The sequence below is a fragment of the Erpetoichthys calabaricus genome, chromosome 5, assembly GCF_900747795.2.
Source record: "Erpetoichthys calabaricus chromosome 5, fErpCal1.3, whole genome shotgun sequence".
NCBI lineage: Eukaryota > Metazoa > Chordata > Cladistia > Polypteriformes > Polypteridae > Erpetoichthys > Erpetoichthys calabaricus.
This window is the reverse complement of record NC_041398.2, coordinates 244,990,215-245,015,859: the sequence shown is the minus strand read 5'-3', so window position 1 is coordinate 245,015,859 and position 25,645 is coordinate 244,990,215. Positions and strand designations below refer to the sequence as shown.

At 37.6% G+C, this 25,645-nt stretch overlaps 1 protein-coding gene across 2 annotated transcripts in view; it reads left to right on the top strand.

Annotated features, from left to right (window-relative positions):
- The window catches only part of smad1 (SMAD family member 1), a 121,216-nt gene that overhangs the window by 92,049 nt on the left and 3,522 nt on the right, over positions 1–25,645 (top strand). For both annotated transcript variants that reach the window (XM_028802726.2, XM_028802727.2), the window contains 3 exons: positions 1,087–1,206; positions 8,090–8,311; positions 10,932–11,188. In XM_028802726.2, the coding sequence (XP_028658559.1) occupies positions 1,087–1,206; positions 8,090–8,311; positions 10,932–11,188 (599 nt within the window). The remainder of the gene's footprint in view (positions 1–1,086; positions 1,207–8,089; positions 8,312–10,931; positions 11,189–25,645) is intronic.

The following is a 25,645-nucleotide window of genomic DNA, read 5'->3' as shown; positions in this document are numbered from 1 at the left end:
TCTGCTCCGAACGTTTGGTACACGCTACTGCTATGAACACAGCATTGACATTCTTAACAACCTTGTATTTATTATCCATTATTTTCATATTGCTGTGGTCACTAGTCTCTGGAAGACAGCACCAGATGTTAGATTTAAGAAATGTACTTCAAATACACTCCTGCAGTTTTTAGGTTAGGGCGGCTGTTAAGTAGCCAAAGCAGAAGATGGAGAGGAGTGAGTGTATAAGATTCTTAAGGCCTTTTATAATATTCTTTGCCTTTCCAAAGCAGAATTTATTTCCTTTAATATCTGCAACAGTGTTTTTAAATAAATGTGCTTTGTGGTGCTTTAAGTACTTTAGACTAGCTTATCAGATGCAGTACTCTGAACAGTCCTATTACTCCACATCAAAGCAGCTTCCAGCTGCTGCGGCAGTGACTCTTCTGCTGCCCCACCATATCCCCTCCCAAGGATAGATTCCCAAATGTCTTGTAAAAGAGAGAGGGAGAGAAATTCTACAAAGCCAAAAAAAAAGTACAATGATAATCTACTATATTATTTAAGGATGTAGTTCTCACATGATAGCAGAGCTACTTTTAGATAGGTTCTATCAGTTTCAAGCTGTGTTTATACTGTGTTTTTCTCCCCTGACATTTTTCCTCCAGTTTCTGGCCCCTTTTTTTTCCGCATGACAGTAAGTTACATGGCTCTGTTAGCCGAACCTAATTTCCAAGCAGCTTTAAGGCTTAAGTGAGAAGCTTGCGCTCAAGATAAAGTGATTACTGCTTTTCTCACAATTTTTAAGTGCATTTGTTTCTAATCTATCCATCTTGGTCTTAGTTTCTGTAGTCCCACATAGTGTTTGTTACAAAAACAGTCAGTTTATCTTAATTTCCGCATGCTATACTGCTTTGGGTTTAAGGTAATTTTATAATTTCAATGTTAAAACATCTTTCTCCTGCCTATCCTAGTGTCATGATTAGATGTTTGTATATCTTGAATTTTAAGTGTGATAGATCACTGAATCATAACTGCCTTCTGTGTGCTTTATAAAGGTATATTAGATTGGCAGATTTGTAATTTTTACTTTTTTCTTTTCCTCAGCCGAAACTCCTCCTCCTGCTTATATGCCTCCTGAGGATCAGATGACTCAGGATGGGACTCAGCCAATGGATACCAACTTAATGGCTCCCCCCCTACCACTAGACATTAGCAACAGACCAGGTAAATAAAGTAGATTTCGTTTGTGTCTCTGGTATTTAAAATCACATTTTCGCTCATGGCAATAAAGTACTAATTCATTTGGGTGGTTTGTTCTTTGTTTTACTCTCACCCCCAACTTTAAAAACATGGTTTCTCTTTGTAACTCGATTGCTATGCCCACTGATTGTCTGCTTTCAGTCATGATCATTAAGCACTGCTCCATGTCATTTAACATGATTAGAGTGGGTAATGCAGAAGATGCTTTGTGTGTAGTGTGGTTTGCATTTGAAGAGGACATGTTACCAATATGAAACCAAAAAAAAAAAAAAAACTCTCCCTTTGTATGCATTAGTAGATAGTGCTGTAAACTGTTTTGAGATTTTTTCAAGAAGACAGAAGTTTTCAGGTAAGGTTGTTACACTTGCTAATCGTGGCATTGAAGAGAGGAAAAAACGTTACACGATGTTTAGCACTTGCAAGTAAGAATACCACTGTATTCTGTACATTTGACAATAATGACCCTGTAAACCTGTAAAAACCCACACCACTTTAAAAATGTAGTTTCCCTTCCCTGCACCCTGCCTGTCCAGTAATTTTTGTAGTCAAGTTCTCTTATCAATTCAACAACCTTTTCGCCAACTACTTCTAGGACAGGGAAATGGTCACTTATGGAATGGCCTTAACAATTCCAATTCAAACAAGGAAATTGAATTCAAATTCAAGAACTACAGGACACTGAAGTGGAATTGAATTCAATGTAGTGAAATTCTGCCGAATTCCATTTTTTTTGCGGTTTCTGAGCATTTATTTGGGATTACACGTAGGGACATACATTTGAACTTTATTTATGGTGCCTTACAAATACCAAGTAATGTCTGAAAAATAGTTGATGAAATGTTAAGTAAATATAACCGAGAACAATACATTAACAGTTGATAAATAAGTGACACTAGCCATAAATATCTGAATATACTGTTACTACCAGTATATGAGTACCAGTTCAGTGTGATAAATTCTACCACATATGTCTCAAACCACAAAATGATTCATGTTCCTTTGTGTATTTTATTCACATGCAGTATATTCACTTTGTATTGCATCGCAAAATGTATTGCATCGAAAAATCATCATTTCCTGAAATTTGTGATCACTAAGATTGCATCTCTCATACCTAAATATCTTGCCAGCAATACTGAAAACACATTCCATATGAGCGGATGAGGCAGGCATAGCTAGATACTGACATGTAATTTGAGCCAAATAGGGGAACTTGTTCTGGTTTTCCTTCGTGTATAGGGGAGGATCAGACTCCTCAGTATGGCAAGGTAGGTTTTGGTAACTTGGTACTTCCTCTGATTCTGATAACTCTGTAGATGTGGATGGGACTTGCTTATCCATAAGTACAAAAAGGTTTGTTCTCTTCTATGGTGGTGAAGAGCAATCCTTTGCAGTAGCTACTTTTGGTGAAACTAAGTGAAAGGACTTTCTTTGTTAGAATGTCTTTGGATTGCATGGGTGGATAAAGAGAACATCAAAGTTCATACACAAATCAGATCCTTAAAACAGTCCAAGATCATACCCAAAAGGCAGTCCAAAGTCGATCAAAATCTTTCCAAACAATCTGAAAGAATTTCCAGTCTCACCCATTCAACATATGCCCTAATTGGCTTTCATTTATACTCTTAGGTCTTGAACCTTCATCTTGCATAGAATTCTTGAAAGCATTGTTTTTATCTAGTTTAGAGTGACACAAGCAAATGAAACTATTTAATTTCATACTGTTATAAATACAAAATAAATTGATTTGTGAAATTAACAGGCATAATGTATAAAACATACATTACTCTTGCATTTCTTTTGTTTGTGATTCATGTAATTCATAATATTTAATGTACTGTAGATTATGTAGCAAATCAGGTCAAATTATCTTAGAAAGTGGAATTTATTTGAATTCAATTCTATTTCCTGACATTCCAATTCAATTTAACATCTGCTGCTTTCAATTCTAACTCCAATTCCAGGAAGTGAATTAGAATTTACCATGCATCACAGTCCAGTTCATGAATGGCCCCAACCCTGTTCTAGGAGCCTTTCACATTGAATAATAGTTAAATATCTGGTAAGCAAAAAGCTCTAGCTGAACAAGCTTTATTTTTTCTTTTTGAACTCCATGAAGCATTATGTTTTCTGATTATGAGCAAATGTTGAAAAAATGTAACTTTATATGGTATTGGTGCTGACAAACTGTAACAATATACATGTTAAGGATATTTGTAAGGATTGTTCTCAGTGAAGGAACGGCTACAAGAACAGGAGATGATTAGCAAGGACAGAATCAAGAAATGGTAAGATGAGAACAAGGTCAAAACCGGCAAGGCATGAAATCAGAGTGTCAGGTTATGATGCAAGAATTTAAAGGAAAACTCTTAAACAGAAACCAAAGTCAGAAACCCAAAATAAAACAGATACACTTGTTCAGAAGCTAAGTTAATGAAGAAGGTTCTTTCAACAAAGTTGTATCCACAGATAAATAAACATTTGGGAAGATGCAATGATGTTGGTGATAGCTGTGGTCAGTGTCGCGTGATAAGTGCCAAAGTGACATCACCTAAAGATAAAGAAAATGGCAGTGAAAATTAGCATTGTTAAAACGAACATCAAATGTAGAAAGTGATGATAAAATTAAAATTCTCATTAAAAAGGAAAAAAACGTAAAGGATATAACACATACTAATACCAACACCTTGAAGGCTAGATAGAAATACTTAAAAAGACCCAGAACCAGAATCATAAGAATGTTGTGCTTAGGCAGTTGTAGGTAAATATTCTTATACAAAGAAAGGTTTTGTAAAATAGTAATTACACACATGTATTGAAATTGTAATTATAATAATGCCACAATGATCTGTAACCCCCCCCCCAATACTGTTTCAGAGGGGCGAATGGTTCCGTTTCACTGACAAGGCTAGTCCTTTTCTTTGAGCGCATATTTCACTGTCAAGTTTTTCAGTTTGCATACACAGCTGAACTTGCAATTTTTCTGCTTACTCTTACGAATATTGATCATTGCATTTTGTTTCCTTATGCTGCTAATGGTTTTGGTGCTGTTCATAATTATGCTGCCCCTGTCAGTTTAGTCTCATGGTTGTTAGTGCAAAGCAGTATAAGAGTTTACTGATTTTTTACTCGGTAACATCCCTCGATATAATTTTTTTTTTTGTTTTGGGTGTGATATTTTATAAAATCTTTTAGAAGCACATTTGTGGCAAGTGATATCTCAATAGTAGAGAAATATTTTGAATCTGGTAACTGATATATATATATTTTACTTGAAATTTACATTTAGGAATAAAGTACATCTTACAAGTGTTTGCCTACAATACAAGTTTCCCTTATTAGAAAAATATGTGAAATTTTTATTCGTATTTTTTGCAGCTGTGTGTGCTGTTAAAGTGTTAACTGGCAGGTGCCTTCTGAGATTTCATTTAACAATATGCATCCTGCTTTGTTGGGTGATTTCTGGGAATGGGGGAACAAAGTACCTGCTCTCCACCACAACTGCACTTGAAAAGGAAGTTTTGAAGTGATCCAAGTGAAAGAAACATGATTCATAGAGCTAGATGGGCCAGCTGGCATAACATCTAATGGAGTGGGCAGTGCTACGGCCTTGACTTCATACAATTTAAAGAGGAATAGTCATTAAGACTTTGAAAGAAAAGTTGTCCTCCTACTCAATTCTTAATTCCTCTTTTCCCTGTTAGAATTTTTTTCTTTTAAGCAGAATCACAAACATCCTGATGTTCACTGTTTTTTAAAAAAAAAATACGTATTGTTAATACAAACCAATTACTTAGCCTTAAAATATTTTTTTTTATCAAGGAAATGTCTGTCCTCTTCTTTTCCATTAGTGCTCCAGACCCAGAGTGTACAGTTTCAGATGCAAGGCAAGTACTGACCCAAAACAGGATGCCAGCTCATCCCTGTACACCTACACACTTTCACAAGCCAGTTTGCAGCTCCCAGTTATTCTTCCACTTAACTCTTTCACTTATGGGAGAAAACAGGCATACTTCAGAAGAATATTCAATCATTACAAGGTCTTTAATAAAAATCTGCTTAGTAACAGGAAGACTAACCACTGCGCCATGCCCACCACCTAAAAATTAACTAGTTTTTCTCTGCTGACAATGATTGTTTTTGTCCTACTCCAGCATTTGTTTCATTCGGATGATCATTACTGTGTCCCTTTTAGTTAGCATTTTTGTATGATTCCACCATAATTAAATATTTTTCTTGCACCATTAAAATACAAGTAACTTGATACATTGCTTTTTTGTGTTAAAGAATGCAGAGACAAGCAGGAGATGCATATGTTGTAATCATTGTGTTGTGTGCATTCCCCTTCCCTTAAAAAATAAATTTGTCAGTTTTAGGGCATTAAGCAAGTTAGTGACAAGTAACTTTTCACTTGCACTTTCCTGTGTGCAAGATTTAGAATCAGTGAAGACTTGAGTTAAGGTTTTTGACTATTGCAAATTCTAATAACTGCAGTTAATAGCATTTTTTATGCAATCCTCTGATAAAGTAATGTGAAATTTGACAAAACTTCCAGTTATTACTGTGAGAAGCCAAATCATATCCGCAAATGGGACTATAAAGATTTTTAATGCAGTGGGATGACTCATGAGCAGATTGATCTGATTTCTTAAATATTTCTATTGTTTTCTTGGTGCTAATTCATCTGTTTTCTTACTTTTTCCCAGTTAAAGGCATTCTTCAGCAATGGATTGATTTGTTTGGGCAGTGCTTGATTTCAGGTCATCCTGAGTGTGTATAAAGCAGTACTCCATCCAGTTTTTTTTTGTTTTTTTTTTTGTTTTTTTGTTACTGACCCCCATGTAGTTTGTAGTGATGGACAAGAAATATTTGTTATCTCTTGTTCTCAGGTGATCAATGCAGGACAACAACAGACAATATTAAAATCGTCCATAAAGAAATTTCATGTTACTCCTGTTGCATAATCCTCATGTAAAGTCACTAAGTTGTATACTCACTATACCTAAAAACTCTTTATTGCTAAAGTATTAATAAATAAATGGCTTATGGAAAAACATGGTTTTGAACCAAAAAAGTGGATTGGCCCTAGGCTTGAATGAGGTTTTGAATTTATACTTGCCTCCCATCATTAGTTTTATGTTCATATCCACAACTGGAGACCCTTGGGATTATTTAGTGGGAGTCTGTGAAACTGCACATTGAATTGACTTTCAGCTCATTGAAGCATCTCAGATATGTAACAAGTGTGAAGCATATTCTATTGTTGACAATATTTTAACCTGCATTACGATCGCTTTTTATTAGTGAGAAAAGCGCTATATAAATGTAAAGAATTATTATTAACTTTTAATTTTGAGTGGTATAGTCTCTCAGTGATCTTTGCACTATTGTTAAGTTGTCAAATGCAATGCTACCCAATGAATAAGCCGTTACTGGGCCTGACTTGTGAGCAGTGAAAAAGTGAGGGAAGTGGGTCATCAGTTGAAATGCTTGGCGACGTTTCAGCATGTTCTGCTTTAGTTCACAAAGGAGGTTTCTGGAAGTGATTTATTATGTAATATTTTTTTTTCTTAAATACCGTTTGTGTTCATAATGTGTATGTCTGAATGACTTGATGTGTGGCCTATGCAATAACAGGTACCGTGAGATTTTTTTTCATGGATGTTTTGAAATTGTTGCTGTTCTCCAATGCTGGTCCCCAGAGATGCATTCAATCAGAATTTTTTTTTTTTTTTTTTAATTACCATTACGCATGAAATTGTGAGATTTACATTTTGTTTTCTTGGCCAACACTACTGACTACATAGGGTATGTGACATCTATAAATATTTTTAGGTGGAGGCTTTCTTTAAATCTCCCTCTGATGTCAAGCTGGCATGTTTAGTGTTCTTTCTGCTTTATTTTCAGGAGATGCTTAAGAGACTTGACAGTAGTAAACTTTTTTTTTTTTTTTCACTTATCAACATTCATATACTAACCTATGTAGTTTTCCTTTAAACAGAATTAAGATAGCTATTTTGAACATTTGAGAGAATGTGTTTGTCACACTTTAAAATGAGTGTTCATTAATTATTATTGTCTGTGTATTTTTCAAAAGTCTTTAACTTGACAGTAGTATTTTGGGAAAACTAATAATAAACTTGCTTTACAGCATTTTTAATCAATGCTGTTCTGTCCATTTTGAAATGCTTTGTGTTTTCACAGTGCACAATTGCACCCTGGGTGGGAGAACTTGTGGAAAAGAGCTTTGCCACAGTCAACTTTGGTTTGCTGTTTAGAAAGACTGTCCTTCTAATTTATTCTGTCTGAAGATACATTTTTTTTTGTACTTTTCATAATACTGCTGTAGTTTAGCAGTGATTTAGAAGTAAAGGTAAATGTGTATATACTGATGGCTCTGCTGTGGCTTATGAAATGACTTGGTAGGAAGGCTGACATTAGAAGTGAAAGTCGTGGACACAGCAACAAATAGAAGTTGACTGTGATTGATTTATACTTGCCTCCAGAGCAAAGCTAGCAACAAAATTAGTGTGTGTGTGTGTGTGAGAGAGAGAATGAGTGTTTAGCCAAGGTCCAAGACATATTTCATTACAAGTGTTTCTTGCTTGATAGAAACCCCAATCGATCATCCTAGAAGCATTTCTCATTCAGCTCAGAGTCTGTAGCTTCATTCTTTTACATAAAAAGTGTATTGTTTAAATTAAATGCATCCCTATAATCTGCTCTCCATCCTCCTCACTGTGTATGAGGCAAATAAAATGATTAATGTGCTTAAGAATGGCTCTTTTAGAACTTGCAGGCCTTAACAGAAGCACTTTCTAAATCCAACATCTTACTTCCTCTGCAGATGTTCAGCCAGTGGCATACGAAGAGCCAAAGTACTGGTGTTCCATTGTCTACTATGAGCTCAATAACCGCGTGGGAGAAGCCTTCCAGGCATCCTCCACAAGTGTGTTGGTGGATGGCTTCACTGATCCTTCAAATAACAGAAACAGATTTTGTCTTGGGCTGCTGTCCAATGTGAACCGAAACTCTACCATTGAGAACACCAGGCGGCACATTGGCAAAGGTAAGCAAGGGTTTGCCATAGTACTTTGTGCACTGTATAGATTTTGTCTGTTTCATAAAGGTTGTCTTACAGTATGCGAGTGTTAATGTTATGCCATTTTTGGAATCTGTATATTTACTATTAGGTTTAATTTTAGGCTATAAGTGGTTAATGAAAAAATGAATAACTTTTCGGAAGAAAATGTTTAAAATATGATGTATGAATGAGGTTTATTAACTGAGAATTTGTAACAGACACCTCTGTCTATCATGGTATTTAGACAGACAGGCTGTCTCATTAATTTAGGGAGACTTTTCTAGCATTCAGACTATGTTAACATTAAATATTGTTTCATTTAATGTCTGAGGAGTATGTTATTGGTCTTTTCATGTTTTGCAAGATTTTTTGTCTACTAAATTATAAAAAAAAAAAAAAAAAAAAAAGCAGCTGCTGCCAAATTAATTGGTGTCAATTAACATTTCTTTTCCATCCTACTCAAAAAGAGGATTGGATTCAGATTTTTTCCATTACGGAAAAGTTTGTGCGAGACAAGGTAACTTACATTGCTATTTTCTTAAAACAAATTAAGAGTAATACTTAATAATGCAGAGTTAAAGTGAGTGAAGGAAATGGGCAGCAATGTTAAAGTAGTTTATTTTCTTGTGGTGGGTTTGAGCTTGGCTGGGGTTTGCAAGAGAAAAAGTTAGAGTTGAAACATCTGGCTTGGGTTTTCATTTAAGAAATGTACACTTCACGTTTGCTGACATATGTGGCATAGACTTTTTGCAGTTTTTTTTTTTTAGCGTTTGATAGGTGAAAGCTTAGACTATTTTTGAATAATAACAGCCAGCTAATTTAAATCCATGATTATCAATCATTCACTTTTTCAGTGAAACCTCAAAGTGTATAAAACTTAACATATCACGTACACTTGCAGCAACAAATAATCTGTTTTACCATAGTATGTTGGTATAATGAAGTCTTCTCTGGTTTTATACTATACAGGGATGGCAGCATACTGAATATCATTCTTAAGAAATTTTATGGGCCTTTAAATGTAGATGTAGAACTTTTAAGTTGTAACCTCATCGGTTTAAAATGTAACATTTCAGTATAAACCATCACCTGAAAATGAAGAAACCATATTAATGCAGCATGGTAACATTAATATATTGAAGTACTGTGTACCCAGTTAAACATCATGGTAAACAAAACCATGTTCTCATAAAACCAGTTAGCCCAGTTATGTTGTCTCAAATGACCTCTAAAAACATCCGACTGAAAATGCCCCAACTTAAACAGAAGTTGCAGGTAAACTGTGTTCCCTTTTTTGTTTGTTCCTGTATGTTTGTATATTAATAGATTTGTAAATTTATGAAAAAAATCATCTTTCTCTCAGTTCTGAATTTAGTCTTCTTATCACTGAGACTGGGAAGTGCCCCCATAGCATGTCGCTACCACCAGTGTGAGGCAGGTGATGAGCAGTGCCTGGTTTTTGCCAGATGTAGTGCTGGAAGCTTTACCCCAAGAGTTCAGTTTTTCTCTTATTAGACCAGAGAATCTTATTCCTAACACTTCTTTTAATTGCCATTTGGCAAACTCCAAGCTGGCTGACATACACCTTTTACTCTTAAGAATGATTCTGATGTTGTTGTCCTTCGAACCGGTTCTCCCAACTCAGCGGAGGACTTCTGAAGCTCTGTTAGAGTGACCATGGGCATTTTGGTCACCTCCCTGACCAAGGCCCCCTTTTACCCATTTACAGCCAACTCTAAGAAGAATACTAATGGTTCTAAACTTCTTCCAGTTTTACAGTTTTTGGTGGCCACTGGGAATACAAACGCTTTAGAAAGGACATTATCCTCTTGCCGTGATCTATCCCTCAACACAGTTTGATTATGGAGGTCCTTGAAATTTATGGCTTTGTTTTTGTCCCAACATGCAGTGTAATTTGTGGGACCTTTATACAGTATACCCAGGTATATACGTGCCTTTCTAAACAATGTCCTATCAATTCAGTTTACCACAACTGGACTCCTGTCAAGCTCTAAACACATCTCAGAAATAACTAAAGCAACCAGGATGCACCCCAGTACGATCTGGAGTGCCTCATCACAGGATTTGAAATGCCTATGTGTGTTGCATTTTCAGTTTTCGATTTTTAATAAATATGCAAACCTTTCTGAAAACACTTTCACTTTGTCTTGGGTTTTTTTAGTTTGCTGGGAAAAATGGAAAAACTTGCCATTTAAGATTAAATCTACAACACAGTGTAAGTGTGCAGAAAGTGAAGGGGTCTGAAAACTTTCTGAATACATTATATACAATATATATTTTAGTATTCCATAATGTGGGTGAGTTGGAACAGTTTTGCCAGTGCCTGTGTGAAGATGCTCAAAGCAGAAATTTAGTTTTACATATGCCCATATACAGCAGTATCCATTATGTATGTTGCACTTTATTTACATTTATATAAATAAAAACATTTTATTTATTTATTCAGCACAAGCCAAAACTATTAATTTGTATGCATACTTTGACAAAGCATTTCTCTGTATTGTTTTAAATGTTTTAAAGGCTGTGCCAAGGACTACTGTTTTCAGTAGGATGGTTCTTATTTTTTGCTTTAATTTCTTTTTAGGAGTCCATCTTTATTATGTTGGGGGAGAAGTATATGCCGAGTGCCTTAGTGACAGCAGCATTTTTGTGCAGAGTCGAAACTGCAATTACCACCATAGCTTCCACCCCACAACAGTATGCAAAATCCCAAGTGGCTGCAGCTTGAAGATTTTCAACAATCAGGAGTTTGCAGAGCTTTTGGCTCAGTCAGTGAATCATGGTTTTGAAGCAGTCTATGAACTCACCAAAATGTGCACCATTCGTATGAGCTTTGTGAAGGTACGTTTTCTATCTCTCTTCAGTTTGTACAATTTGAGATGCATATTTTATTAATCTATTTCTTGTTCTTACTGTTTTTGCTACAGAAGGGGCAATTTCTGCATTTGTTTTCATTTTAGATAGATAAATACTTTATTATTCCCAAGGGAAATTCACATACTCCAGCAGCAGCATACTGATACAAAAAACAATATTAAATTAAAGAGTAATAAAAATGCAGATAAAAACAGACAATAACTTTGAATAATGTTAACGTTTACCCCCCCGGGTAGAATTGAAGAGTCGCATAGTGTGGGGGGGGGGAAACGATCTCCTCAGTCTGTCAGTGGAGCAGGACAGTGACAGCAGTCTGTCGCTGAAGCTGCTCCTCTGTCTGGAGATGATCCTGTTCAGTGGATGCAGTGGATTCTTCATGATTGACAGGAGTCTGCTCAGCGCCCGTCGCTCTGCCACGGATGTCAGACTGTCCAGCTCCATGCCTACAATAGAGCACCAGGCCAGGCGTGAGGCATCCCTCCTCTTAATGCTGCCTCCCCTAGCACACCACCGTGTAGATGAGGGCACTCGCCACAACCGTCTGATAGAACATCTGCAGCATTATTATTGCAGATGTTGAAGGACGCTAGTCTTCTAAGGAAGTATAGCCGGCTCTGTCCTCTCTTGCACAGAGAATCAGTATTGCCAGTCCAGTCCAATTTATCATGCAGCTGCACTCCCAGGTATTTATAGGTCTCTACCCTCTGCATACAGTCACCTCTTATGATCACAGGGTCCATGAGGGGCCTGGTCCTCCTAAAATCCACCACCAGCTCCTTGGTTTTGCTGGTGTTCAGGTGTAGGTGGTTTGAGTTGCACCATTTAACAAAGTCCTTGATGAGCTTCCTATACTCCTCCTCCTGCCCACTCCTGATGCAGCCCATGATAGCAGCATCGTCAGCGAGCTTTTGCATGTGCCAGGACTCAGAGTTGTATTGGAAGTCCGATGTATATAGGCTGAACAGGACCAGAGAAAGTACAGTCCCCTGCGGCGCTCCTGTGTTGCTGACCACAATGTCAGTCCTGCAGTTCACGAGACGCACATACTGAGGTCTGTTTGTAAGGTGATCCACGATCCATGCCACTAGGTATGAATCTACTCCCATCTCTGTCAGCTTGTCCCTAAGGAGCAAAGGTTGGATGGTGTTGAAGGCGCTGGAGAAGTCTAGGAACATAATTCTTACAGCACCACTGCCTCTCTCCAAGTGGGAGAGGAATTGGTGTAACATGTAGATGATGGCATCCTCCGCTCCCACCTTCTCCTGGTATGCGAACTGCAGAGGGTCGAGGGCGTGGCATACCTGTGGCCTCAGGTGGTGAAGCAGCAGCTGCTCCATGGTCTTCATTACATGTGACGTCAGAGCGACAGGCCGGAAGTCGTTCAGCTCACTAGGATGTGATACCGTTGGGACTGGGGTGATGCAGGATGTTTTCCAAAGCCTCGGGACTCTCCCCTGTTCCAGGCTCAGGTTGAAAATGCACTGTAGAGGACTCCCCAGCTCCAGCGCACAGACCTTCAGCAGTCGTGGCGATACTCCATCTGGACCCGCTGCTTTGCTGGCACGAAGTCTCCTCCGCTCTCTGCTCACCTGTGCTGCTGTAATTGTGGGTGGGGATGTCTCTCCTATGCTGGTATCAGCAGAAGGATGGGTGGAAGGTGTAGTACTCCAAGGTGATAGTGGGTTAGGTTGGTGAAACCTGTTAAAGAAGTTATTCATTTGGTTTGCTCTTTTCACGTCTCTCTTGATGGTGGCACCCCGCTTCGAGCTGCAGCCAGTGATGATCTTCATCCCATCCCACACTTCCTTCATGCTGTTATTCTGCAACTTCTCCTCCAGCTTTCTCCTGTTCTGCTTCTTCGCCGCCCTGAGCTGGACTCTGAGTTCCTTCTGCACACACTTAAGCTCATGCTGATCAACGCCTTTAAAAGCCCTTTTCTTCTGGTTCAAAAGGCCCTTGATGTCACTTGTAATCCATGGCTTGTTGTTAGCATAGCAGCGTACTGTTCTTACTGGAACTACAGTGTCCATACAGAAGTTGATGTAGTCATTATTGCAGTCAACAACCTCCTCAGTATGTGATCCCTGCAGGATATTCCAGTCCGTAGTTCCAAGTCCCTCAGAACCTGCTCTGCCTCAGGGGACCACTTCCTGAATGAGCGTGTGGTTGTAGGTAGCTCCCTCACTCTTGGTTTGTAGTGAGGCTGAAGCAGAACCAGGTTATGATCTGCTTTCCCAAGCGCAGGCAGCGGGGTCTTATTTCCCTGGGTGTTACAGTCCACATACTGGGAGAAGGGAAGTAATGTTTTGTCCAGCGTCACATGGTTAAAATCTTCAGCGATTAGCACAAGCGCCTCAGGATGCTGCATTTGTAACTTAGCAACAGCAGAATGGATGTCACTCGCTATCTCCACGTCCGCCCGATGAGGGATGTAAACAATAACGACGTGTCCAAACTCTCTGGGCAAGTAATAGGGACGCAAACTTACAGCCAGCCGTTCGATGTCCCTGCAGCATGTGGAGATTTTGACGTTTACATGTCTAGAGTTACACCAACTTGTATTGACATAGAGAGCTAGACCTCCTCCTTTGTGCTTCCCGCAGGTACTTGCGTCTCTGACCGCTCTAACTGTGCTAAACCCGGGTAGCTCCTCGTTAGCATCTGGGATGGTGGTAGTTAGCCACGTTTCGCAAAAGCACAACAAACTACATTCTTTGTAGGTTCTGACATTTTTCACCAGCGCAGCCAGTTCGTTGATCTTATATTTGAGATTGAGTTCACATTTCCCAGGATCACAGAAGGCACTGAAGGCTTAAAACGCCACTTTCTCGCAAGCCGCTTCATTTTTAGCTTAGTGCCGGCTCTGCTGCCATGATACCGCCTTCTTACCTCGTCGGGTAAATAGGGAACCACACCGGCACTGGCATTTGTTCTCAGCGCTTCAAGTTGACTACTTGAATAGACGAGTCTCGGCGTGTAAAAATCCATGTCCACGTTGTAAAAGTGTCCAGGGAACGAATCCACATAAAAGAAAGTGATTGGAGTGATCAATAAAAAATAATAATAAAAAAAAAAGAAATAAAAGGTAGAAAAATAAAGTCGTACATGGAGCTGCTGAAAAGGCTGCCACTCTCGGCATGCCTGAGTCATTTTAGAGTTCATTTGTGCAATTATACTTATTTGGATCAAACTTTTCACGTGACTGTCATATTTGTCACGTGTTTTGCTGGTAGTAAGTTTCCCACTTGGCACCCATTGGTTTGAAGACACTCCTTTAAACTGGGTGAAAGTAATCTCAACAAACTGAAACAGTATCAGCTGGTATTGTTTGACCACATTATTTGATCAAGCAAGTAAAACTGAGATGGTGCTGCATTGGAGGTTATTACAGAAAAGAGACTGAGGAAGTCTTTGACCTTCTTTTGTCTGGACATACCATTTAGCATCTCATCTTTATGTACTAAAGAACAAAAATGCTGGATTATCCAAACTGGTGCTTTAGGAATTGGGTAAAACAGTTTTATTCGGCTAGTCTTTTTGTGCCAGATTTATGTAGTATGCCAGATAGTCCTATTCAAATCTTATCAAAAGGCATTTCTGCATCTAGAAGTAATAGTGCCTCTGGCTGCTGTGACAACAAAGTGTTTGTCTGCACTTGATAAGTCCTGTCTGATCCTATGAAATGAATAAAGATGGCATGTTAGGTGTATATGACGAAGAGCAAGTCCTCTTGACAAAATCTTGGCATTGGTTTTTAGAGTAGTGATACTATAAGATCCTCACCTGTTTATCAGATTCCTAAATATAGAAGAGTGGCACAGTGCTTTTGGCAGGATCTGGTTCCTCGCAGCTTCTTAGAACATCATAAATCCTCAGTGGTGATAATTTTAAAGCATTTTACACTATGGATAGGTTGATCAAGTGTGGTTACTAATGCCCATCTGATGCTGATATTGATATGTTGGCAGCAGAGAGAGCCAATTACCGGATATGTATTCTACCAGTTATTGTTGGTGCATTTAAGTATCCCTTTTCCTAAGAAAATATCAATGAAAAGGATGACATCTAGTGTATGACACTTTCACAAGAAAATATTTTAACTTTTAAACGGGTTAAATAACAGTTACTAATAATACCCATTGTAAAAATTGTATTGGTGTTCAGGAAACCGTTTCACAACACTGAAAATAGTCATGTACTTTAACTTGTTCCTTATCAGTGCATTTGCTAGTATCCCTCTTTTTGTCATTTGTTTATACATAGGACAAGTCAGACTCCATGTTTCCAGTCCACCAATGGCAGATTGTAGTGGCGGAAGCAGTGTTTGAAAGATAGGCGGATTCATTTATATACTGACCAGTTACAAGTTGCTGGCAGTTTCAGAAGTAATATGTTTAATAAGTATTTAAAAGCACAGCGCAAATTGTTTATTATATAATAAAAATAAATACATAAAAAACAAAAAAACTGCAGGTTTTAAGAGGAGCAGTGTTTTGATAAAGTACAAATACAGTTTGTTCATAAATAAATGACAAATTGTAGCAAAACAATTTTTTTTCTCCCCATCTATATGTAAAGCATCCTTGGGTTTGTGAAAGACGCTCTATAAATGCAACTTATTATTATGACTTGCAGAAGGATGTAACATTTCTTGAAAACAGTTGAAATCTTAATTCCAAATTAGAATAAATTCAATTAAAATGAAATGTAGGTACGCATTAACAACTTGCATACATTGCCAAGCCTGCTTAAGTCAATTCATGGTTGCAAGGAAACATTTTACAGTTTTCTGGTCACATGAATTTTGGTGGTGTTTCTGCACAGCAGATAACTGCCAAAGCAATCAGAGAGTGTGGATGAGAAGCAAGGGAGGACTACATTCTGGTTACTTACCTTGACAAGCAGTTTTTTTAGGTTTTATGTTCAATCTGCTAATTTAATGAAAGATTGCAGGGAGATGGGACGTGCTGAGGCAGCATTGGCACAACCAAATCCAGATGGAGTGCCAATGCATGTCAGGGCAAATTAACGCACACACCAGCATTCAGTGCAATTTGGATAAATTAAGAGTTAAGAGTCAGTCTGATCAGGGTGCCGATGTAAAACATGTGATCCCATATAAAAACGTATACCCAGTATGCAGTGTTTTCTAAACCGAATTCAAAACGAATTTGGCTGACATAAAGAGAAGACGTTTGTTTCTGTTTATGCACAACTTGTACTATATAACAATCACGTTAAACTTTTAAGTGCTGAATAAGCACTCAATTTGCAGTTGCTTCTTGGCTTGCTGCAGAGTTAAGCATCAACTGCACTCTACTTCAACGTGTATTGCATTTCCAATCTTGATCCATAGTAATGGCATTTGGTAAGGTGGAGACTCATTTGACAGCATGAATCTGTCATTGGTTGCAAAACCGGCATCAAGCAGCTAATATCTTTGCCAAAAAAAAAAAAAAAACACACTACTTTTATGTAGACATAGTGATGGCATCCATCATCACACACACATGATGTCTTTGCTGTGGGATCACTTAAAATGCCTCCTCCAACATCACTAACAAACGATTCATCCTTCATCACAAACATTCTGACTTTGTTGTGGGATAATTCAATGTGTCACCTCCAGCTAAGGCACATACTTTAGGACGCTTGGAATTACAAACAGTGGATTCTGCTGCTTACCTAAACAGGCCTCTGCCATTCGATCTGCTTACCTGAGACTGAGCTTACTGCACGTGCCGCTGCTTATATTCGGAATTATACAAATCCAACAGACCTGTTTGTTTAGCAAGTGTTATGGAGTGTATTCTATGAAACAGGACTCAGTGACTTCATTTTCAATTCCAGTTGTTACCATCAGGTTGAAGGTTTAAGGTTGCAAGTATAAAAAGCAACCATTTCAAATACTACTTCATCCCAACTGCAATTTATCTTGTAAATAAGTTCAGTTTTAATACACTCATACCAGATTAAATCATTTGATGAGCAGTAGCATTTGCATCAATCATCAGTGAAGTCTAAATATTAGATCAAACATATAGTAATTGAAATGATTTTTTCACCTTTAGGGTTTGCTCAGTGTTTATCATGGAGTGATCAGTTATCATTTGCATCAGTCGAGTCTTAAAGTTGGTTTAATTTTATGTGCATTATCTAATGTTATACTATTAAGTGCTATGCTGTATTTTAATTATTTTTAGTAAGTTTATGTTTGATGGCTGTGTTCTTTGTGGCGTGTTTTTAATGTTATGTTATGGTCTCTCTTTAAAACCTGAAGACAAACCAAATTGCCTTCTTGGGAAAATAAAAACTAAAGTCATTTGAACTGAACTTTCTGACATGGCAGAATTGAGAAGCACACTTAATATGCTGGAAATTGCAAATAGAACTTCCTACCACTCAGCTTAATTACCCACTGGATCAGGGTTCTTACCTTGACTTTACGGTGACTGAATTTTCTGTGTATGCCGTTGGTTACATTCAGTGACACATACACAAGAAAGACAAAATAATTGAAAATTGACAAAGTCCATGTTGTGCGTTACTATTCGTCATTATGATGACTTCTGCATATTTATCTGAAATTAAAACTAACTTTTATTATGAGAACCTCAAAGCTAGCAAGTCAGTAAAAACACTAACTTCTCTCGATAGGCCACAAGTGTTTGTGTTATAGCGTTCCATTAAACAAAAGAAAAGTTGGAATGTTGGGTTGCTCTGGCTGATATACTTGCATCATGAGATAAATTCTATTAAGAATACAGTATGTAATTTGTGCCTTTTAAGCAGTCCACCTTTAGCTTCTTTCTGTTGATTGTGCTGCAGTTTCCCACGTACCAAAAAATAGCTTTCTTTAATCCTAAATGCCATTTCTTTAGAGATCTTAGAGGCCACCATTCAATGTCTCTACCCCTTATATCCATTTCTGTGTCTAATGCAAGAATAATCCAATATTAGGATGATTCTTCTTTCTCCACCATAGATACTCCAATTTCTGTGTGGGGTCACTTTTTGACAAATAAAAAAAGCATGGTGTGTTTTGGAGAAGTTGCATTTGATCATTTTTCCTAGTAATATTGTAATCTCAGCATATTTTGTACAATCATTACAAAAATGTTGGAGCAACACAAGTAATATTTTTGTCCTCTGAATATTTGTAATTAATTTAAAACCTGAGCAAGTGCAAGTTAAATTTGTTCATGATTTTGAATCTTTAGAGCAGTCTTTCTGACCTTGAGGAAGAGATTGTAGGGTACAGTGGATGCTGCTGTCAACAGAACAGTAAAATTAGCTGGAAGAAAGCTGAGCTTTTCAGAAGGATTTTCTAAAGTGTCCTTGTGATAAGGTGGTTTGTTTTGATGCTCATCCCAACCCTCGTTAATCTCCCAACTCTCACTTGTGTGTGTGCTTGTGTGTTTTTTTTTAACTCACTAAAATGTACTCACAAAAATATCAAAGCACATAGAAATAACCTTGATTTTTTTTTTTTTTTTGTATCAGTATGAGCCAAGTTTAATTTTTGTGCTTTTATGAATACGGATCTTTAAAAACATTTGTTTAATGATATTCTTATGTTCAGTACTGCAAATTTTTAATTTGTCTTCACATTCATCACATATCTAATGTATAAAATTCTTTATGTTGAAACAAAAGAAAAAAACATGTATAACAAATTATTTAAATACAGTACTTCTATTTAAGGAAAAAATACCAATCTTTCCTGCACATTCCTAGTGACTGTAAGGCTTCATTCACATATCATCTGTCAATTAGATGCTCATTTCCACCTTTTGCATGAGTAATTTGCTCAATTGCTTTTGTAATTTGTATTTTCCTTTTCTGCACAATGTTTGTGATTTATTTTTTGTTTAACACATAATTAAAGACGTAGACTTTTTGATTCTCAAGCTCTTTCACATTTTGATAGAAAAATGATGTATTACTTAGCTGACTTGTCTAATTCACAACACTTCTTTTCTAAGGAATAACATGTTTATACTATTAATGACCATTATGTCCCAGATTATATTTGTGTATGTATATGTATATATATATATAAATAATATAAACACACACATACACAAGGGGGATCTGCCTCCTGCTCACTTCCCTTGCCAACCCCCGGGCAGGCGCTATGCACTAGCCACTTTGCGGATCTGCCGCTCGCATATGGGGAAGAGGATGTACAATTTAAACAGATTATTTTCATTGGAATTGTTATATACAGTGCATCCAGAAAGTATTCACAGCGCATCACTTTTTCCACATTTTATGTTACAGCATAATTCCAAAATGGATTAAATTCATTTTTTTCCTCAGAATTCTACACACAACACCCCATAATGACAACATGAAAAAGTTTACTTTAGATTTTTGCAAGTTAATAAAAATAAAAAAATTGAGAAAGCACATGTACATAAGTATTCACAGCCTTTGCCATGAAGCTCAAAATTGAGCTCAGGTGCCTCCTGTTTCCTCTGATCATCCTTGAAATGTTTCTGCAGCTTCATTGGAGTCCAACTGTGGTAAATTCAGTTGATTGGACCTGATTTGGAAAGGTACACACCTGTCTATATAAGGTCCCACAGTTGACAGTTCATGTCAGAGCACAAACCAAGCATGAAGTCAAAGGAACTGTCTGTAAACCTCCGAGACAGGATTGTCTCGAGGCACATATCTGGGGAAGGTTACAGAAAAATTTCTGTTGCTTTGAAGGTCCCAATGAGCACAGTGGCCTCCATTATCCGTAAGTGGAAGAAGTTTGAAACCACCAGGACTCTTCCTAGAGCTGGCTGGCCATCTAAACTGAGCAATCGGGGGAGAAGGGCCTTAGTCAGGGAGGTGACCAAGAACCCGATGGTCACTCTGTCAGAGCTCCAGAGGTTCTCTGTGGAGAGAGGAGAACCTTCCGGAAGGACAACCATCTCTGCAGCAATCTCCACCAATCAGGCCTGTATGGTAGAGTGGCCAGATGGAAGCCACTCCTTAATAAAAGGCACATGGCTGCCCGCCTGGAGTTTGCCAAAAGGCACCTGAAGGACTCTCAGACCATGAGAAAGAAAATTCTCTGGTCTGATGAGACAAAGATTGAACTCTTTGGTGTGAATGCCAGGTGTCACATTTGGAGGAAACCAGGCACCGCTCATCACCAGGCCAATACCCATCCCTACAGTGAAGCATGGTGGTGGCAGCATCATGCTGTGGGGACTGGGAGACTAGTCAGGACGAAGGGAAAGATGACTGCAGCAATGTACAGAGACATCCTGGATGAAAACCTGCTCCAGAGCGCTCTTGACCTCAGACTGGGGCGACGGTTCATCTTTCAGCAGGACAACGACCCTAAGCACACAGCCAAGATATCAAAGGAGTGGCTTCAGGACAACTCTGTGAATGTCCTTGAGTGGCCCAGCCAGAGCCCAGACTTGAATCCAATTGAACATCTCCGGAGAGATCTTAAAATGGCTGTGCACCAACGCTTCCCATCCAACCTGATGGAGCTTGAGAGGTGCTGCAAAGAGGAATGGGCGAATCTGGCCAAGGATAGGTGTGCCAAGCTTGTAGCATCATATTCAAAAAGACTTTGTCGATGCACCTTTGGCTGCAATTACAACAAAGTATTGAGCAAAGGCTGTGAATACTTACGGACATGGGATTTCTCAGTTTTTTTATTTTTAGTATATTTGCAAAAACCTCAAGTAAACTTTTTTCATGTTGTCACTATGGGGTGTTGTGTGTAAAATTCTGAGGAAAAAAAATGAATTTAATCCATTTTGGAATAAGGCTGTAACATAACAAAATGTGGAAAAAGTGATGCGCTGTGAATACTTTCCGGATGCACTGTATGCGTAATAGAACTAACTATTTTACATTATAGCATGTAATTAACCATATTAAAAAATAGTTAAACGTAATAAATTGAAATTTTTTTCATGTTGTGTTAGAGGTATTTGTTGTAGTTGTGCGGTTTCGTTCTGTTTGTCTTTGAAATTAGCATGCAAATACATTTTAAACTTTTACTGTAAAACTTAAGTAAAAGCAATTTTTTGAATTTTTGTGAATATCGCATTAAATTTTGATTCCGTGTTTGGAATTACATCATGACAACGCAACATATAACTGCCCGTGAGTGAATATCGTTTCTTTATCTTTAATATAAAAAAAAATGACTTTTTTGAATGTTTGTCCCTGTGATTTGTTAATTGTCATAGCAAAAGCTATTCTAACAGGAAACTGTAAACGTTTTAATACAAATTGCATGTCTAAGATCTCCTTTGGTGTCTAATGTTAGATGTACTACATTACCTTTCTTGTCGCCTGTTAAAATTTTAAATGTCAGAATTGTTCTACCAATTTTGAATACAACTAATCTTGTCCTGTTGCATTGCCCATCACTCAGAAATAAATTACGCAATAACATTACGATACATCCTTCTTTCAACGGTAATTCGGATGGTGTTAACAGTTGTAGATATTCTATGGGATATTGAAAGTTGATTGGCGATTCTAAATTGGCCCTAGTGTGTGCTTGGTGTGTGGGTGGGTTTGTGTGTGTCCTGCGGTGGGTTGGCACCCTGCCCGGGATTGGTTCCTGCCTTGTGCCCTGTGTTGGCTGGGATTGGCTCCAGCAGATCCCCGTGACCCTGTGTTCGGATTCAGCGGGTTAGATGATGGATGGATGGATGTTTTCATCTTCCGCACGATCGGCAAATTTTTCAAAATTGTCTACTGAAATGCATTTAACCAATTTGCCGTGTAACCGATCAACAATTTTTGTGTTAATTTGTTTGACTTCATCATTTTTCGGTCCTAGGATTGCCCATGTACTCATTTCTTCTGTTGATAACCGTTCTGGATGAAATTCTTCAATAAGATTTGGACATAATAAGTCTTTTATTGGGATTAAAAAGTGAGGAAAATGTAAAAAAAATTTTAAGAGCTGTGAGTGCAGGAATATATATATAATATATACGTGTATGTGTGTAAAATAAAAAGTGTGTGTGTATATACACACTTGTTTAAAGTATGTGGTGGGTAACCTTAGAAGCTAACATTTATAAACATATCATTTTTACTAGGCAGAATTAAATATGTCAAGAGATTTTTATACCATTGCAGTTGGTCATAAAATACAATTGACCAGTTATCTTTTGCCCTTCTTACAACATAAAACAGTAAGTGGGAAGTTATTGCTCCCTTTCCATTGAGAATGGATGTAGCCATATTACGAAAGGTGTTTTGTGTATCTGCTGTTTCTGTCAAAAGGACCATGCATTACTTTCCAATTGAGGTTTTCTTCTTCCTATTAATATTATTTAGGGCCTTGGCAGCATTAGAGCATGTTTTTTTCTTCCTCTGAAGAAGCTCTCCTGATGGAAATTACAGCCACTGAGTGTTATTGATTTTTTTTTTTCTTTAAGGTTGTATGACAGAATCTGAAATGCCTTGAACAAATGCACTGAGGGACTATCATTCCTCGATGACTTTTTGCTAGAGCCTTCACTGATGCTCTCGTCTAATTGTTAAATGCCTGTTTTGCTTGGGGTCATTTCTGCGTTTACAATATACTATCTCTATACTTTAATATAATCCACATTCAGGGGCCACTTGAATTACATTTTAATGTGACTGACAGCTGCACTGTTTGTCATTTTCTTCTTACTCCTGTTATGCAATCATTTTCTTCAAAACTTAACTCCATCCATCTATTACTTACTTGCAGTCACCTTTTTGTACTTATACAAAAGTTTCTTTAAAGCAGAGAGGGAAATCTTGATTTATAGAAGATAACGTTTTGTCTTATATTGCCAGTGACTTGTTTATTCTTTCTAATAGCAGAAAAAAATACAAATTAAAAAAGAAATCAAACATAAGTAATGTGTGGATTTACTCAAAATATGTTTATACAAAGTAGAATGAAATAAATTTACATTTCAGTATTGGAATATCGGTGTAATTCTATAAAGGAAAACTTCATATCAGCTCCGTAGCATTTGTTCAGGAAGTTCCATAATGACAACTTCATTGTTAGCCATGCCACCGTGAAATTTTCCCTAACATTAACTGGCTGCATTAGCTCTTTCATAAAACCTCATCAAAGAGATTAACCTTCACTCACCATAAGTATGCTCTATCAGTGGGTGCTATAACACTGTTTTTTGTTTCCACTACTCTTCACAGAATCACCTGCAGCACTGGGGCTTACAACTCCTGCTCTAGTTCTGTTGAAGGAAATCTGACGAGCTTTGTTGCAATATATTTGTGGTTTATTTTCCAGCACACACTTTTTAGTCAAATTTTAGTTTTAATTTTTATTTTTCAGTAGTTGGTAGACTGACACATTTAATAGTTGTGTGCTTTTGTGTCGGTGGTGTATTGTTTCATGTTTTTAGCAGGTTTTGCAGTAGATAATTTACAAGAAGTGGTCCATTATTACAAGGAAGAGCATTAATACGGTCAGTCATTAATGATATGGAAAGCAGTCTTAATATTATTAGATGAAGTCTGAATGTTAGATGTGTAATAATAGTGTAATACTGACAGTCACACATGCTAAATTGTTACTACACGTTGAGTATCCCTAATCTGAATTGCCTGAGTCCAGAAGTATTTTGAATATTTTCAGATTTTGAAATATTTGCACATACATAATGAAAGATCTTGGTGACAGCCTTGGTCAAGCAGGGAAATGTCACCAAACCAGTTAAATCAGTATTTCTCAACCAGTAGGTCATGCACTGGCACAGATGTTTTGTTGTTTGCCGTTGTTGGGCACACGAGTGGTACACTAGTGGGCTGTCTAAGCAATCAACAGGACCGTGTGATTTATCCCCGTATTTATCTATAGTCGTCTCACAAATGGTAGATAACCCCCAGATTCCCCACCCCCCATTTAAATGCTTGCTCTTTTCAACAAGGCCTCTGACATAATGACTTGTCCCTCTTGTGAGTTGTGAATAAACTTACAGGAAAAACTGGGTCATGACACACAGCCTGAGAAACACTGAGCTTAATCACAACTCATACATATAATAAATTCATATGACAGTGCCATTGTTATAATGTGTGTTGACACGACCAACATAAAACCTCAAATGCGATGGGTTTATTGTGTAGGCTTTACTTTAGTTCAATTTTAAAAGAGTTAATGCTATGTATTTGTATTGAAAAACTGAAATGTGTCTACACAACATTCCACAAAACTGTGTCTTTATAAATGAGACTCCAGTGTGTGTAATGTTCTACTTTTGGCATCCTATTTTTATTTATTTTTTATGTTGTTTTGCAGCACCTTTCAACTGCCACCTATGTATTATGGAAGGGATTATCAAGAGGTCCTTGTAGAAAACTTGCTCCTGAGTGCACATCACCTCAGACTGGGGTAGTAGTTCACCTTATAGCATGATGACCCAAAGCAGACAGCCAAGATGGTACAGGAGTGGCTTTTGGCCAAGTCTGTGACTGCCCTTGAGGGGTCCAGCCTTAAACCCCACGGAACATTTGTGGAGAGACCTGCAGATCAGTTTACCAGTTTTTCCCCCACCCAGTTTTACAGAACTGGAAAGAATGTGCGTGAAAGAAAGTGATGAACCTCCCACATACAGGTGTGCAAAGCTTATAGAGACCTAAAACCTGAAAGATTCCTGAACCTAAGAAGACCTGAACCTAAAAGATTCAAAGCTGGAATTGCTGCCAGAGGGGCTGCTATAAAGAAGTGTATGAATACTTAAATGAATGAGAGATTTCGGCTATCAGTTTTAACGAATTTGTGAAACCTTTGGAGAATTTTTTTTTTAAATTAATAAAAAAATATAACATTCCATACAATCAAGTCAAACTTCACAAAACTAAAATCAAGTCAACCCCCCCCACCCATGAGAGAGGGAAGACCAATGACCAGAGCAAAATTATTAAGAGTAGTAAAGAGAGAAAGAAGTCTTTTTCCCCCAATAAAAATGCTTATTCTAAAATATTATTAAGTACTGCCAGGTCTTTAAAAACTTTTGAACAGATCCATTAAGTGAGAATTAGATTTTTTCCAATTTCAAATAGTATACAACATCAATTACCCACTGACTTAAAAGAGGCGAGTTAGGATTCTTCCAGTTGAGCAAGAAGGGTCTACGTGCCAGTAGTGTAGCAAAGGCAATTACAGTTGTTAATGGGATAGGAGGGATTGTGACACCAAGGATTTCTGTCAAGCATTTAAGAATTTTTGTCCAGAATGATGTTAATTTGGTACATGTTCCAAACATGTGGTCCAGTGAAGTTGGGGTTCAATTGCAATGTTCACAGGTTGGATCTTGCCCTGGAAACATCTTAGACAATTTCAAATGAGATAGATGTGCTCGATAAAAGATTTTAAGTTGAATAATTCAATGTTTTGCACATATGGAGTTCAACTGAATTCTGCATGGCTGC